We start from the raw sequence: 17,704 nt of genomic DNA, 5'->3' as shown, positions 1-17,704 counted from the left end.
GATTCTTGTTTCCTGACTTTTTCTGAAGCAGTTCTGTATAAAGACCTAAAACTCCTCAACAGTCAGACAAAAACCGTTTTTCATATGCCCTACATCCATTTTGTTGCAGTTTGGAGGCTGCCACCAGCCTGTTCAGAATACATCTGTCTGCATAGGAAAAAAAAACAAAACTACTGCAGTGAGCAGGGTACTACTCTAAACAGTGCTACAAAAGTTAGCCTGATGGCAATGGCAAGACAGTTATACCACTAGGCTGCTCTGGACACTTGGAAAAACCCATCCAGTAAGTAGGGCGATTACACAGGCTGTTCAACCCCAAAGTAAGCTTCTCACTGCTGCAAAACAACAGTTACACACCAGCTAGTTTAAAGTTAGGCAGTTTCTTCTGCAGGACAATGTAAAAATCACTATATGCTGGAGATTTTCTGAAACCTCAGATTCCCCGATGGTCTTGCTCCAGGGAGCAGCTGCCTTCATGCAACAAGTTTTATTTTTATATATATATATTCAAATATATTTTTTATATTTTTTTTCTCCTCCTTTTATCCCTCCTTCTCTCTAAGAAACACACTAGAGATAATGAGTTGAGGAACTGATCCTGAACTAGAGTGATTTCTAGTAAGCTTCAGACCAAAGCCATTTTTCCAAACTCGATAATTTCACAGAAACATGCATAACTCCTTTAGCTGCAGAGAAATAAAAGACTGTTTCAGTAAATATATGTAAGAAGGCCTACCAAAAAATAAATGCTTCAAGAAAATGTACAACAATAAATTGTAAAATCTACATGCTAAGGCAAGAAAACCTCCTGACAATCTTTGTGCTCCTTTCAACAGCAGAATTACTATTTAGTTTTCCTTTTAAAGTAATCACTTCACAAAGCAGGCCCTTCACAACCTACTCATACACCTGAAGATATTAGAACTTAAATCACAAGATCTTTTTTATTAAAGCAATTGTGTTTCAGAAACTTAAAAAACCCCCAAACATAGAACTAAACAAACACAGGCAAAAGTTTTCCCTAGTTTTTAGGTGGATTTCATTACCAGTATTGCATTTTAAATATGAGGTTACACAACTAAGTGATTTAAAGTTGCACAGGAGTTTTTTACTTAGCCTGTAAATCATGGGGAAAAAACTCAAATCAACCCAATTAGGAATTTACAGCAGTAAGTTTGTATTCATAATTGCAATTCTTAGAATTACTAATACCTCTTCTCCAGGATAAATGCCATGTCTTATTCCCGTTCGTCGAGCTTTAGCACTGCACTTGCACAAAGGTCCATCATTCATCTGTCAAAAACAAAATAGGATTCTGTTTTCTTGAAAGTGGTTTTGGAAAAGTATGTTGGTTTTAATGCCCAGAGTGCTCATGCTTCTAAAAGCCTGTCATGCTTAGATTAAGTGGATGTTCTTAAGCCAATAAAACTGAAAACAGTATAGACTAATGTAAGAGAACTGCACAATAGCATTAGAACTTTATCACTGTTTCAGAAGCACAAGATGGAAACCAACTCTTTCAGCAGAATTCTACCTCTCTGCTATCACATACATCTTTTCCATTTCCTATACATACAAACAGCATGCTGCCTGTCTAAAATAAAATTCAGGTCCTAAACATGCATGTGCCAATATTTACATGCTGAAATCTCAACACTGGAACAGTTCCACTAAACTCACTGACTGAAAATCCATCTCCAATTAAGCCCTCTGCCATGGGACAAGGCAGAGGGTACTTTAAAGAACTAATGGGAACACTTCAAATCCAAACTGTGAACAGATCAGTAAAAAAGATAAAGGGGGAAAAATACCACTTCAGTATTCTATATGGGTGCATCAAGTAGCTATACCAAAAAGAGCCAATGCACATATTATAAAGCTAGTGTCTTTCTTTTTGCTTTTATGACCAAGATCAATGCATACTATCAATTACTGCAACACCCTAAAGCTTTCTGCTTTTAACATTACGTTCGCTGCAGAAATACAACAAAAGATGCCAAGAACCAAACCAGAGAAACAAATTAAGTTCCCAACCCCAGGTTTTAATCCAAGTTTGAATCTAAGAACTTGAACTTTTTTCAACTTAGGGGAAAAAAAAGCCAATAACCCTGCAATGCAATACAAAAACCGCAGAACTTTTCATACTTTTACAAGCAGTCTGAAAACATAAATATCACCCATGGTGGGGCTAAATAACATCATCACACAACAGATATAATGTGAAGACACCACAGGAAGCAAGAACCACCGAACTGCTGCTAATGTTAGTTTTAGGCAGTTAGGATAGGGACAGAAGTTTTTAGTTCTGATGTTAATTCTCTGAATGTTCACCTCAGTTTAGTTTCTTAAGACTGGTATGTACAAAGGAATGGAAGAAACAGGGCACTTTGACACCTTAAGTCACACAGTCTTAACAATGCAGTGACATGAGAGCTTGTTGTTCACTCTTTTTTTCCCTGCACTCTGAGACCCTTGAGGAAAGTACAGGCTCAAAGAAAGTGAAGCATGCTTACAGGTAAAAGCGTACTTCCTCATTGGCTTAGACAGCCACAAAAGAGAAGAGAGTTAAAAATGCAGTCAACAGTTAAGTGCTCATCAGTCCTCCAAAACAAAGGGCCTACAGAGGCTATTTAAATAATCATCACTTATTTTCAAAAATCTCATCCTTATTTCTTAGAATTGTTCAGCACTAATATTGCCTCTGTTATATTAAATGCACAGACCAAAGTTGAGAGATATATGAAGTACTTGTAAGGCCCAGGACTTGAGAAGCAAGTCAGATACATATATACCTTGTCCCTCATGACACTGCTCATGGAAAAAAACCACGGAAGAGTAATCATGAAGTGATGATAAAATGATGGTGAAAGATCACAAATTTACACAGGCAATGCCTTCTAACTTTCTCTGACCAACAGGGCAGCAAAGACAAGCAGATAATGCTTGCAACGAAAAGGTCACTGTAGTGGGATTGGATTTAACAATTTATTTTCTGGCAACTGGCAGCATTGCTGGAGATTATCCAAAATGACAAACAAACTTCTCAGACTGAAGGGTTGGCAAGATGCATCCTACATATCTAGTTCTATGCCAGACAGAGTACTTGTACAAGTCAGTGCATTCCCGTTTTATTTTGTCGTAGCTAGAAAGCATTTTGGCATACTAGATAAATACCTATGCAAATTTCAAATGTTTTCAAATAAAATCTACTCAGAAGTAATACAGCACTGACAAGCTCACCATGATCCAATTTCAGCCCTTTCAAGAAAGATGAAGAGGTAATCTCAAGAAAGTTTTTGGGAAAGAGTTTTTGAGCAGGAAACTCATATACTAAACATTCCTGAATCTATTCATTCTACAGTTATTTCACTTTTTTTTTTAGCTAATATTCTGCTTAGAACATTACTTTGAAGTGTGCCCAAGAGCTACGCCATTTTTATAGTTAAATATCTAAACAGTTCGCTACTTTTGTTTTCCATACAAATAAAAATAGCTAGCTACGCTCAATCAATTTTTTTTTTTAACTAGAAGCATAAATACGAATCTGTAATAGAATATTCAACAGACCTTTGAATTACCACAGTGGCAATATGCATTGCAGTATCTCTTCACATTATGATTTGTTGCACACTAAACTCATGCATCATACAAAGTGCCAGAAAAATAAATTTACTGAGATGCCACTTGACAAGGAGAGAATAGACTGTAAAATATTTATCTAAGAAAGATGAAGATGGTGAATTTGCAAACAAAAGCTAGTCTTCTGTGCAATGTTCAAAACAACACTTCATGAGCTCAGCAATTACGTTTAACGAGAACTACAATCTCCACGCAATTACAAAAGAACCACTACACAAGAAATTAGAACCATTAACTGCATATTTAAAACATTATTTATTATTACAAGCTGAGAGCTTCAAGGTGAATTTATAAAGGACATAAACATGTTGCCTTTTCTCCATCACAGAATTCATTTGTATACCTTTATCTCAGGGCTAAGAGGACAACATTAGCACACTGTTAGCAATTCAGGCTTTATTAACACTGTCAGACATGATTCCAACTGAATAATCCCCATGATTAATTAGTTGGAACCATACTCTTGAAATCAAAAGTGAAGTGCTTTGAAGATGAGAGAGAAAAGGGAAAAGGGGGTAAAGAAAGCATTTTGAAATAGATGCCACCTGGCATGTTTGACAACAAGGCAGAATTTTCGGTCTATGGGGAGAATGACTTTTGGACACACAGCACTTTTTCCTCTCACCGTACCTGCCCTGGATCGTTGTACCACAGTTCTTCATGGAGACGATCAGGGTGTGCTTTTTTACGCTTAATTTCTGCAATGACGTCAATAACATCTGAATCCGAACTGCTAGAGCAGCTGCTGTCATCTTCAGAGTCACACTCTGACTCACTGGAGCTCTCTGGTTCACACAGTAGAAATAAAGACAGCTGAAAAACACTTACACATGCTCCAATCTCTGTAGCAATGCACTCTCTCTCTTCTCTGCAGCAATGCACTCTCTAACATGACATATCTAACCGTGGCATACTCAAAGTTGTGAATGACACTCGCACTAAGAAAAAGATGGACAGCAACTCCATTTTTAATTAAAAATGACAAAAAATGCTATAGATATTAAATACCTATAAGAAGAGCACCTGTTTGGACACATGAGAGAATGTTGTTTGGCTGCCCAGGAGCACCACTGATCAGTCACAGAAAACCAATTTCAATTACTTGATGTTAAAGATTTTAGAGCTATAACCAACACAAGTATTACTGTAAAGTTAAAAAAAGCACATACAAAAAAAAAAAAGAAAAAAGAGAAAGAAAAAAGAGAAACAAACACACATAAGGTCACTAGCACAAGCTAAGCAGAACCTCTTGTTTAGAAGTTAATTCTTCTTGCTATGAGCAAAATGCTTATGTCTAGTTTCATTTTACCTAAAAATGGTCCTATCTGTAACAGGATATTGTCTGTTTAAGTGTTTTTGAAACAACACATATGTATAGAACTATTACAGAATATGTACTGTCAGACTCATTTTTTCAAAATCAATTCTTTCTAATAAATCCATTAACACATATTAGAAACCACAGGCAAGAAGAAAACCCGGAATTTTAATAATTTAAATAAATGCTTTCATAGCAAACGTATATACTAGGATGCAAGAAAGGTTTATTATTCTTGCAATAAAACACAACATTTCTTCCATTTCTAAGTTTCGACTTAAGAAAAAATATATTATTACAGTCAGTGCTTTGAAATACTGTGAAACTACAGTTTAAAATACCCGTACTTACTGAATACAAGACTCTCCTTAGTTAAAAGAAAAAGGAGAGAGAAAAAATGAGAGAATACTACTAGTAAAATATTTCCCTTTTTTTTTTTTTTAAGATGCATTTTTACACAGTTCATAATTTGGCACAAAGTGTTATTAAAATATGTCCTTGGAATGTATGGTCAGATATACTCAGCTGAAATTGAGTTTTCTCTAAACGTGTGCATGCGCGTATCACTACAAATATTCACAAAGACTTCAATGTTAAAAGTTCTCTGATATACAACTGGTTATTGTTTGTCTAATTTCAGGTGCAAAATAAGCACAGGACCTGTGAGACTAAGCTGGAGTTCTGAAAGACCAACGCAGAACTTCTGGATTTCACATACTGAAATCACAGAGTCATAGAATGATTTGGGTTGGAAGGGACCTTAAAGATCATCTAGTTCCAAACCCTCTGCCATGGGCAGGGACAGCTCCCACTAGATCAGCTTGCTCAATGTCCCACTCAAGCTGGCCTTGAACACTGCCAGGGATGGGACATTCACAAGTTCTGTGGGCAGCCTGTTCCAGTGCCTCACCACCCTCACAGTAAAGAATTTCTTCCGTAATCAGCCTTTCATGATCTAAAAGTGTTCCTGGAGCGCATTGCTATCTCACTACAATACACAATTACTGCTAACACGAGGCAGAACAGAGACAGCATTTACTGAAGTACAAAATAAGACAAACTACAGAAGCACGGCTGTAGGAGAAGCTGGCACAGAAACCGAGTCATCCAAGGGGACCAGTGAAGACATAGAGCTTTCAGGTCCTCCAAAAATACTGGAAAAAGAAACACAAAGAAATTGCTCTTGGCCCAATCATCCATTTTAGCCTGGAGCAGCAGGCTTTCTTCCTGCAGAGATCTGAGAAAGTGAGGACTTTACACAGGTATGTTGAAGTTAGCAGTTTTGTACTTGATTCATCTACATGAAAAAACACCTCCTAAAACCCCCTACAGTTAACTTTTCTAGTGATTCTTGAATGAATTCAAATATATGCAAATTTTCTGTTCAAAAAAAAGTTAAAAAAATGGTTTTCTTTACAAAAGTGAATTCACATTTTATTTCATCAGTGTTTATTTTTTCTCATCTTGACTGTATCCTTTTACACCATCAGCATGTATTTAACTATGCCATTATGTCGGTATTTCAACTTAAAAAGTTACATATAAAAAATTCTAAAGAGTTACTAAGCTGAGATATGAGAGTCTGAAGCAGCTCACCTGGCAAACACAAAGCATCAGTTAAGAAGCAAGTCCAACAGAGTATCTAAATTACTGTATCTACGAATTTCCTGAACTAAAGCAACTGACTAAAAACACACTATGAAACACTGAAATGCTGGAAGTATGAAAGGAAAACTAAAAAGAAAAAAAACTAAATAAGAAAAATAGCTTTCACTGACTTCTGAGTAGACGAATTGATATAAAAATCTATGTCCAGCTAATTCAATCACTATTTCCCCAATAAATGATGCTGCTAGCAGATGTATTTCACTGCAAGATGATCCATATGGGTGGCACATGACAATGCAGATAAAGTATGTTATGTAAACAGATGCGTAAGTCTGATAATAGTAAGGAGAGCTGCACAACAAAGTACAATCCAGAAGAAAGATTCGGTGACATAAAAAGCAGACCTATGAGTTTATCATCACTACTCTTTCTTAGTTTTTAGAAATATAAGACCAGGAGCTCCTCAAAGCCTCTCATGTACCATTCTTTGGACTATCTGATCATGCTCAGGGTGCTTTTATGCCATGGAAGAAACCAGCATACAGTACTGCTGGATACTCTCCATTTTCCCCTAAGCTTTCTGGGTAAAGAATCTAGCTCTACTTCAGTCAAAAGCTAGAATTAAATTCCCATGGATACGCAACACAAAGGAGGGATTTTAAAAACACAGATTAACCTACCAACTTTATTAAATACACACAACTACCAAAACAGGTTAACTAGAGATTACTCCGTTTCTCCTGAGCTTTGTCATCATTTCAGCCTACCTAAATCTTCATCCAGCTTGGTCTTTGGTGGCTCCCATGGTGGCCTGGCTGCTTTGGCCTTTGCCTGTCGCTTTCCTAACTCCTCATCAAATTTTTCATACAGATCTCGGAGCTTGCTTGTTCCTACCACAGTAGAGTCCCCCTGTCAATAAAAAAAATCAGAGCAACAACAAAACAAAACAATACAGTGTTGAAACAGCACATGAACACAACATGTAGCAGCATTTCTGAAAAAAAGCAAGGGGGGGGAAAGACAGATCTATGTAGTTCAATGAAACATGGAAATACCTATTAAGGTTTCAGCATACCATTACATTGCTTCACTAAGTGAACTAGCAGGGAAATTACCTCCTTTGCTAGTATAACATTTCTCCAAGATTGTGGGAATACGTGGTGCTTGAGGTATCTTTGCTCAAACACAGGTACAATGGGGAAAAAAAAATCTTTCCCTCCTGGACACAAAAAAAAGTAGCCCTGTTCCATGTACCACTAATCTGAATGCTAACAGATAGAAGAAACTGAGGAAAATAGAGAATAGCACCAACATATAAAGCCCCTAACAGGGTTAAAAGACTGAGATGACTGGGGGAAGAGAAGAATTAAATTACATAAAACATGATCGTGATGAAGGGTTCATATTAATCAAATAATCAATAACGGACCATGTACAGTAATTTTAAAGTTCTCACAAACATACCACTTGATCCATGGGGTCATTGGAATAATAGCTTTCAGAATGGGTGCAGCGAACCCAGACTGGCTTAAGTAACTCCTCGTCTTCCTCTTCATTTTTCTCAGATGCATTCTCTTCTGATTCTTTGTCTTTGACAGCAGTATAACTTTTCTCTTTGCTGGAGCTCTGGTTCTCAGACCACCTTTCTCTGTCCTCCTCCCATCGCGGTCTCTTTCTCTCTCTGCTTGGAGATCGGCTTAATGGGAGAAAGCAAGCAAAAGCAATTCTCTTTATTATTTTAACAGTGATAGTTTTATAATGAAAAACAGTTTGCTTCAGATCAGTAGATCATTCTATCATACAAGTTGCAGCAAAATCTAGTTGCCTTTCCTGCTTTTAACTTGCACCATAAAGAGTAGAAGAGCACTTTGTAGTCCTGATGTACTGTAAAAATTACTTAAAATTCGAAGTGCTTTTTTATTTTAAATCTTACTCAAGAATAATATATAATAATAATAATATATATGAAAATATATATGCTATCTTAGATTAAAATACTTACTAGTGTTCTAGGTGAATTTATTTTAATTTTGTTCCAAAGTTAGAAACTCATCAGTAAAAACTAAAAGTCACATCACTTACAACTAAAAGTTACAGTAAGAACTTTTAATACATAGTCCACAAAATATTTGCATGACAAAAGACTTGGGGTTTTATTAGAAGGATTATACAGAAGGCACACTTCTGTTACTCTAACACTCTGCATCCCTGTGAACAACACAATTTGTGACAGTTCTTATGTATTGCAAGAGTAATGCTTTCAAAAGATGAATTAGGAAAAATACCTACTATTTTTTTCATCTCCTCTACCTATAAAACCAATAATGTTGCACTGATTTCAGCTATCCAGCATTCAGGAGCACCAAGAAAAACCCCTAAAAGATAATCTAAAGATAGAATGACTTTAAATAATTATGGTACTTTACAGACTGGAAAGAGATGTAAGAGGAAGTCTTTAGGACACAGTAGTGAAAGTCTCTCTCCAGAGATAAATCCTGTTTCTAACTCTACAAGGTCTTGAGATAGCTGACATTTGCCTGTATAAATAGATGGTTATAAATTTAAGACACTCAGGTTTTCTGAGTTTAAAAGCAGGCACATATGCATACACAAAACCGCACGAGTGGATGCACAGAGCCTCAAATACTCAAGAGACCATACGCAACCTCCCTTACCTTCCTGCTCTCTTGTAATCTTTTTTGTAGGATCTGTCTGGTGATGGTGATCTTCTGCTGTCACGGTGCCTATGCCTCTCTCTCTCCCGTTCCCTTAGAAAGTACGAAAAATAAGTTAAATGAGAAATCTGGAATTTCATACGTTCCATAACTGAAATGTGCACAAAAGCAGCCTGAGATCACGTTACGAAAAATGATATCCACATGCTGACTGCTAAAAACGCAGATATTCTTGACGCTGACGAGCAAGAAATTTGCAAAGGACGGTCACCTATCCATCTCCTCTGCCTTAATTAATTCATATTATGCAGAGGCAACTTCTATGAATTCACCACAGGTCTTGTTACCATCTTCCTCTTCTCCGGTTATGAATTTTGTATGGCCAGTCTTCGCGAGCGAAGATTTGGGAAAGGTCATTAACCCTTCGAGCCCGCGCAGTGGATTTTTTAGGTGAGACACAGTGTGTGCTGAGCTGAGCCCACCCTTTAATCCTGAGGTTCATCTGCTGGGGCCGAGCAAGCTTGGACAGTGGCAGTGAGGTCCTCAGGACGTAGGTTTGTTTAGACTGACCTTCTCTTAGATGGATGGCCTTACAGGGCTGACAAGCTCCATCTGCCCTGGGGGGTTTTTTCCCTGGCCGGGAATTGAACTCGGGTCGCAGCGGTGAGAGTGCTGCAACCTAACCACTAGGCCACCAGAGGCCACCAGGGGCCCCCCCTCTGGTTATGAATGGAAAAGGGTAAGATACTGCATCTTTAACCATTCCAAAAACCTCAAGAAAGGGACAAAAAAACCCATCCCATGCACAATAGCTTTGTAAGCACAGCAGTCACGCAAGTGTTTGAGGCAAGCCCTCTCTTCTTTACAGCCAACTCAAGCATACACAAAAAATGGACAGATACAGACAATCTGCATGATGCCAAAACTATGACTCTCATCTACAAGACTCAGCTTGCACATATGCATAAAGTATTTGATAACACAAACATACTTTTGGGGCAAAAGAGCTTTAAATTAACTCAAGGCTTGAGGAAGAGTGGTTGGAAAGCTGCACAGTGGAACAGGAGATGAGGATGTTGGTCACAGGCAGCTGAACATGAGCCAGCAGTGTGCCCAGGTGGCCAAGAAGGCCAATAGAATCCTGGTTTGTATTATAAATAGTGTGGCCAGCAGGACTGGGGCAGTGACTATCCCCCCGTACTCGGCACTGGTGATGCCACATCTTGAGTTCTGTGTCCAGTTTGGGCCTCTCGCTACAAGAAAGACATTGAGGAGCTGCAGCATGTTCAGAGCAGAGCAACAGAGCTGGTGAAGGGTGTGGAGCACAAGCCATATGACGAGTGGCTGAGGGAGGTGGGGTTGTTTAGCCTGAAGAAAAGGAGGCTCAGGGAGGATTTTACTGCTCTCTACAACTACCTGACAGTAAGTTGCAGTAAGGTAGGGGTCAGTCTCTTCTCCCAAGTAACAAGTGACAATGAAAGGAAACAACCTCAAGTTGCAGCAGGAGAGATTTCATTTGGATATTAGGAAAAATTTCTCCACTGAAAGGGTTGTTGAGCACTGGAACAGGCTTCCCAGGGAAGTGGTGGTATCACCAGCCCTGAAGGCATTTAAAAGAGATGTAGATGTGGCACTTAGCAACACAGTTAAGTGGTGGAGTTGGCAGCATTAGTAAAGGGTTGGACTTGATGACTCTAAGGATGTTTTCCAAGCTAAATGATTCTATGAAATTATTGTATACATTAGGCAGGAAAGATCACACAGGCAGTTTTCATACTCTGCTAACAGCTGACAACTTGTTAGTCCACCCAACTGTGGATCTATTGTGGGACAGAAACTTCATGATAAATCCCACAATAAGCAGTGCACACTCATCCATCTGAATGACGTCGACACAGCCTACAACTGTCCCACTTCCTTTAACAGGTTTATGGTAATGTTCACTTCAGTCCTCTCTCGAGATCACAGGCTGGCTTGCTGAGGTCTTCACCCTGAACAGAATCACACAGGCAGGTCTTTCCATCAGACCTGAGTACTGACTACCTCCTGAGCTAGAGGGAAAACCAAGGGTGAGGGAAGAACATTGATGCAAACAAATACTATGAGGCAACGATGACATCTCTCCCCCTGCAGGTAGAAAATACCTCAAGTTACCTGTTTCGCTCGTAACTTCTGTGATGAGGCGATATCCTTCCTCTGTCATAATCTGTCCGGTGCCGACTGCTCTCCTGCCTCCTCCTATCTGGACTCCGGCCTCGATCCCGACGATCCCCATGGTTAGCAGACCGATGCCTGTCCCCGTGGATGTGACCGTGTTCGCGATGTCGGTGCTCATCATAGTGCTTGCTCCTGTCTGGAGACCGCCGATCACTTTGAGGCTTCTCTCCCTGGTACTGACCCGTGTGCCGAAAATGGCTGCTGCCACCACTGCTGTTGGCAGTGCTGCTCTGGAAGGAGCCGGAGTTGTGCTGATAGCTGTTGAAGCTAGGTGGTGGGAACGATTGCTGGGAGTATCCCGTGGAGTACACAGGCTGGTAGTTGACCTGCTGTGGCATGACTGGTGGGGGAGGAGGGTGCGGCACTGTGGGAGGAGGCATCATGTATGGAAAGGTGCTTTGTCCAGCAGGAGTTCCTGGCACAGGGGTGTTGCTAGGATTTGGCACTGGTGGCGGAGCAGGAGGGAAACATGGAGGCACTGGGAAGCTCTGCCTCATCTGATGGTTCGGAAATGGTGGCCTCATGGGACACTGGCTGATGGGATTTTGTGTGGAAGGGGGCACTGGAGGAGGATAGGGCACAAAGTCTGGCCTGGGAGGCATGTAACCAGTGGCTGGAGGGTTTGAATAGGTTGTTGGAGGGGCAGTTTGCTGGTCATACTGGTACTGTATGGAGGGCTGCTGCGGATGAAGCTGCCGTAGGTTCTGAGGGCGGTAGGTCTGCGTTGAAGTTCTTGCTCCTGGTCCCCCTTGACCACGGGGACATCCTCGTCCAGAATGGAAAGACATGGCTCACCTTTAATGAGGAAAGTAAAAGTCCAGTGTCACACAATTTTTGTAAGATGTCCTTACTGCATTTGCAGGAACTAATCCTAAAATGCTGAAACTATAGTTTTTGCAGTTTCCTTTAACAGAAGCAGTAAACAATGTCCACCAACTTTCACTGGGAGCTTTGTGCTCCTCAGACCTCTAGTACAGGTCATTTATGTCCCTTTGATTCCTTTAAGCCTCTAATCCATGAATGCACTCTACAGTCTTTCTACCAAAGCTGGACCATGCTTTCTGACTTAGGGCAATGTTAATTTCAAAAAACTATTGATATGATGACTGGTCAAGGATTCAAGCACCTCTACTAGTACTTAGAAACTCTGACATAAAAACCTCAGATACTCCACACTGAAGAAACCACTCATTATTAATAATTGCAGTTGTCATCCAAAGTTGCATAAAAAGGAGTTCTTTGTAGAACACAATTCTAAACTTTGGGCAGAATGACGTGACTAACGCTCCATTGCAAGTTACCCGGTCCAACAAATCATGTAAACTTTAAATGAGATAGTAGTACTTTACATTCACAACTGAGTCCCCAATTTACTAAAGGACTAAATTCAACAGACCCTTCAAAAAATTTTAAGTGAGATAGGTATATTTTTGTTGAATGTTAATCTTACAGGTTACAGAAAACAATTTTGTGTAGTCTATGCTATTCCTTCATTTTCATTGAAATAAATGGTTCCCAAGAAATCCCTCAGCTGCCTTCTTGGCCTTGTTACCTTTCAGCAATTGCCACTGCTTCAAGTAGGCTTAAGTGTTGCTCAGAGCTACGCATGTATTTAAGGCATTGTATTAATGTTTATAAATGAAAACCACCGTGCTTCATCAGTTAAAATTGATTCTTTAATTACAATGTTAAGTTTCAAAAACTGAAAAAAGGGGGGAAAAAACCACTTTATGGCTGGAATAGAGGGAGAGGGAAAAAAATTAGCTAAGCACCCACAGAACTGAAATCCTGTTTTCCATAAAGGGAAGTGAGAGAAAGAAAGGGAAGACACAGACAACTGGAAAGATCACCAGAAACACAAAGCAAAGCCTCCCTTTTAATGAGGCTTTCCTGATGGTCAAGTACATGCACAGAACATTCTCCCACCTGCTATAGTGCAACATGGCCAACCTGGACTGCTCAGAGCACTACTCTCAGTTGCACTTCGGTGCCACTGCAGCAAAAGATGTAGCTCTTGCTGAGAGAAAGCAGACAACTTCTGGTGAACTGCAGGGAGAAAGGAAAAGAGAGGAAAAGTACTGACATCAAAGAGGAGGAATCAAGAGGACCCTAACACTCTCCTTACACATGCAAGGCTTATTGGAAGCCTCTGGAATTGGTGGCAGTGATATTCATTCCCTCTCCAGAACAATCAAATGCCAAAGGGAGAATCCCACATTTCTAGGAAGCAGCAGCCACAATGGTATAAAGTCATTTGTTCCTTTCAGTCAGCCTGTACCTGCTCAGTACCCTCCAACTTTGTAAAGGTTCTCAAAAAAAAAAAAACAAACAACAGGGGGAAATAAGAAAGTCAACTTCCATTATTTCATACAGCAATAGTACAACCTTTTGTTAATAATAATTCCGTTGCATTATGCCGTGGTCCGAACGGGGGGAGGGGAACGGGGCCGCGACACAGCACGGATCCCAGACACAAAGGTGGGGTGCAGGTAGAATCTCTATTCCAGAGCGCACGCGGGGTTTTTATCCAGAGGGAAAGGGTCAGAACATAGGGTGGAGCAGGAGACAGACAGGCGGGGGGACAAACCAGGATTGAGCCATGGGCAAAAGGGGGGGAGAGCGCAGGAGGGACCGGGGAGGAAAGGGCGAATGGGGGCTGTCTCCTGCCGCAGCTTCTCCAGCCAATCGGCAGAGAAGACAGAGGAGCAGGGAGGTGAGCAGGCCGGGACGTGCCCAGAAGATACAAATTCTGGGGGAACACACAATGTGTACATGTACAACAACTATAAAGTCCAAATCATAAAGTCCGTTCTATCACTGTACATATTTTTCCATTTCCGGAATCGTTCCCATTCCGATTCCTGGTCCTCGACATCTCACCCCCTCTGTTGTTTAAATCAGGCACAGCTAAAAAGATATTTTTTGTGATGGTCTTCTTGCAGCATGCTGTGACACAAGAAATAGTAACAAAACAAACAGAGAAAGCAAAATTTCAAAGCAAGTGGACAGCTGCATTTGCTGAGTGACTCCCCCCCTAAAAATTGTTTCCAGCCCGAGATGCCACTGCTCCATGGTGTCTAAAAGCTTAGTGACAGTGGTCTTCTGTGGACTATGAGATCCTGGAAAGTAAGCAGAATACGTTAGAAGGGAGAATTTAGGATTGGGATCACATGACAGGGGCATAACTTGCATAATCAGTTCATCTGATTTAAGTTGAACTGCAGGGATTGTTGTGGTTTCCTGGCACTTGCTGAAGGGATGGGCTACGCAGGATGGAACGCGGTTGAGGGGGTGCTGCCTTGTTTCTTGACAGTTCACAGGTGCACTGTTTAAGATCTGGCATTGAATTAAAAGTCACTTTTCTTCTCAAGTCTGGTGACTTTTTCGGAGGCAGCAGCTGTCCATAAATGTTAGTAAGGGAGCGGCAATCTTTAGTCCAGTGTCTGCCTTTCCCACATCATTTGCACGGCGTCTTTGGAAGCTCAGTCTTTGTAGTTAATTGTGGGCAGTTCTTTTTAATATGTCTTGTCTCTCCACAGTGAAAACAGGTTTGTGGCCCGGCCAAAGCGTCAGCTGTTAACCTTGCTTTGTGAGAATCAGACCCCACATTCTTACAAGCTTCTATCATCTCCAGGAGTGTGGGATCTTTTAGCATTTTTAAGGCTTGTTGGCAATCCTCGTTAGCCTTTTCAATCACAAGTTTATTAAACAGAATGTCTTGGCTTTCCTTTTGCTGGACTTACCGTGCTATAGCTTCCCTTAGCCGGGTTATAAAGTCCACAAAAGGTTCTGTTGAGCCCTGATGAATTAGGGTGAAGGAGGGTGTTTGGACATATGCATCAGCAACCTTTTTAAAGGCCTCCATTGCCAGATCTTTTGTAATATCCAGGTATTTTAAATCCACAAGAGCCTGGTCTTGTCGGTTCGCATAGTTGCTCTCTCCATACAGCATATCAATAGCATTGCTTACAGGAATACCACGCCTCTCCATCTTTTCATTGACATATTTAACTATAAGACGTTTCCATTCCGCTTCAAAAATGGATGCCTGCACAGTCGATAACAGTCCATTAATTACCGCTTTGATATCATAAGGTATTAAATGGCAGGCGAGAAAAAACGATTCAAAAAGTCCAACAGTATAGGGTGAGCCTAAACCGTACTCTACAATCGCTTTTTTGATGTCCTTTAACATAGGATAAGACACCGGACGCCACTCGGGGGCACGACCTTCCTCTAGGTAAATTGGAAAAGCTTTTAAAAACTCGGCGTCGTTAGCCTGTGCGGCTTCTGTCCGGAAAGCTTTCCAAATATCGTTGCATGGAAGAGAGGCATTTGCCATCCTGCAACTGCCGGGAGCCTCGGTAACAAAGGCTTCATGGGCGCGGCCATCTTTCCGGGTGTTATCGTCGGAAGAGGCCCTGGCCCTGCTCCTTAGTTTCCATTGACCCCAGGAGGGTCATGACATGGTTATAGAGGTGACGCTGGAGGGAGAGGGCGTTCTGGTGGGAGGGTCCGTGGGCGTGCCGGGGGCGTAGGGGGGCAGGCGCGAAGGTGGGCTGGAGGGTGGTGTCGACGGAGTCCTCGCGGGCGGGCTAGGGGGTGGGACCGACGGCGCACGCGCGAAAAGTTTGCGCGCCGTGCTGCCACGCGGCGTGCGTTCCCGCCATCTTCCCCCGTGTGCTTCGGCCCCGTGCGCGTGCAAGCGCCCTTCCCCCCCCCCCGTCGCCATGTTGCCAAGACCGCGTGTTCCCCACGCCGCTTTTTTCCCTCCCGCCGTGCTCGTCTTTCCGGGGCTTGTCCTTTGTCGGGGATTTTGAATTGGAATTTTTATATTTTCGTGGTGATTCCCTGAGATTTTCATTGGAACTCATCAACTGATGCTGTAGCATCATCAGAATCAATCTCCAGGCGATTAATGCCTCAGTAGCGGTTTTGTCTCCCCTCTCTTTCGCTCTCCAGATATTGTATCCAATTTTCTCCCAGTCTTTTAGAGACATGCTGTCGGAGACTGCTTCCCCTCCCTTTTCAAGCCATTTAGCAAGGGCTTTTGCAGATTTTTTGTCTAAGGGGTGTTCGTTTTCCAAAATAAAGTCTTTAAGCTTGCGGTACACGAATTTTTGAGAGGTAGATAGCGAGAGGCCCATATTTTTGGAGTTACTTAGGCTTCTGTTAGTCTGCAGTTTGTTTTTTTTTAAATTTTGTGACGGTGGGAGATGGGATTAGGGGTTTTCCCAGTGCTCACCTTTTCTTGGTGCGGTGGCCACCTTGCCGTGATTCTGGAGTTCAGCCGGGAAGGACCAGCGGGACGAAAACGCCTCTCTCCGCGTCGTCTGAGCCCTCGTGGCGTGTGGGAGGTTTTTTAAGATAAAAACCTCTACCTTCGCTGCACGTTGGGAGCCATATGCCGCGGTCCGAACGGGGGGAGGGGAACGGGGCCGCGACACAGCACGGATCCCAGACACAAAGGTGGGGTGCAAGTAGAATCTCTATTCCAGAGCGCACGCGGGGTTTTTATCCGGAGGGAAAGGGCCAGAACATAGGGTGGAGCAGGAGACAGACAGGCGGGGGGACAAACCAGGATTGGGCCATGGGCAAAAGGGGGGGGAGCGCAGGAGGGACCAGGGGAGGAAAGGGTAAATGGGGGCTGTCTCCTGCCGCAGCTTCTCCAGCCAATCGGCAGAGAAGACAGAGGAGCAGGGAGGTGAGCAGGCCGGGACGTGCCCAGAAGATACAAATTCTGGGGGAACACACAATGTGTACATGCACAACAACTATAAAGTCCAAATCATAAAGTCCGTTCTATCGCTGTACATATTTTTCCATTTCCGGAATCGTTCCCATTCCGATTCCTGGTCCTTGACAACATATTGAATCAATTTTGCTTTAGTTCTCTTGTCATGCTCTTACACAGCTCATGCTTGTAACAGTAAACTGTTTCAGACTTTGCTAACATTTACATACATATTTTATTTAAACAGGCTAAGCTAAACCCTTAATTAAAGCAAAGGTCACTGTACCACAGTGCCTTGTCTTTAAGTGTGTTTCTTTTTAATATGTCATAGCATTCAAAGAACGGGTTTTCTTTATCAGCTCTCTTAAATAGGCTCTAAGATCTCCTCAACACCAGAGAACTACTTTGCTTCTACCACCTTAATTTCACTCCTTCAGAATGCACAGAATCACAGTTGGAAAAAGAAATTCAAAAAACACAAGAAACTATTTTAAATTACTGAATTAAAGATCC

At 41.6% G+C, this 17,704-nt stretch overlaps 1 protein-coding gene across 2 annotated transcripts in view; it reads right to left on the bottom strand.

Annotated features, from left to right (window-relative positions):
- The window catches only part of DROSHA (drosha ribonuclease III), a 74,422-nt gene that overhangs the window by 55,786 nt on the left and 932 nt on the right, over window positions 1-17,704 (bottom strand). Inside the window, exons 1-8 of one of the 2 annotated variants that reach the window (XM_039386562.1) lie at window positions 16,703-16,933; window positions 13,384-13,503; window positions 11,395-12,252; window positions 9,241-9,333; window positions 8,030-8,261; window positions 7,333-7,474; window positions 4,270-4,424; window positions 1,213-1,293 (exon numbers count right to left, since the gene is read on the bottom strand). In XM_039386562.1, coding sequence (XP_039242496.1) covers window positions 1,213-1,293; window positions 4,270-4,424; window positions 7,333-7,474; window positions 8,030-8,261; window positions 9,241-9,333; window positions 11,395-12,245 — 1,554 coding nt within the window. In that variant the 5' untranslated portion in view covers window positions 12,246-12,252; window positions 13,384-13,503; window positions 16,703-16,933. Of the gene's footprint in view, window positions 1-1,212; window positions 1,294-4,269; window positions 4,425-7,332; window positions 7,475-8,029; window positions 8,262-9,240; window positions 9,334-11,394; window positions 12,253-13,383; window positions 13,504-16,702; window positions 16,934-17,704 lie in introns of those variants that run through there. The other variant, XM_027731140.2, reaches the window with a different exon arrangement.

The sequence above is a fragment of the Pipra filicauda genome, unplaced genomic scaffold, assembly GCF_003945595.2.
Source record: "Pipra filicauda isolate LSUMZ 115617 unplaced genomic scaffold, ASM394559v2 scaffold490_size440907_pilon, whole genome shotgun sequence".
Taxonomy (NCBI): Eukaryota; Metazoa; Chordata; class Aves; order Passeriformes; family Pipridae; genus Pipra; species Pipra filicauda.
Note: the sequence above shows the minus strand (reverse complement) of the source record. Positions and strands in the feature narration are given on the sequence as shown.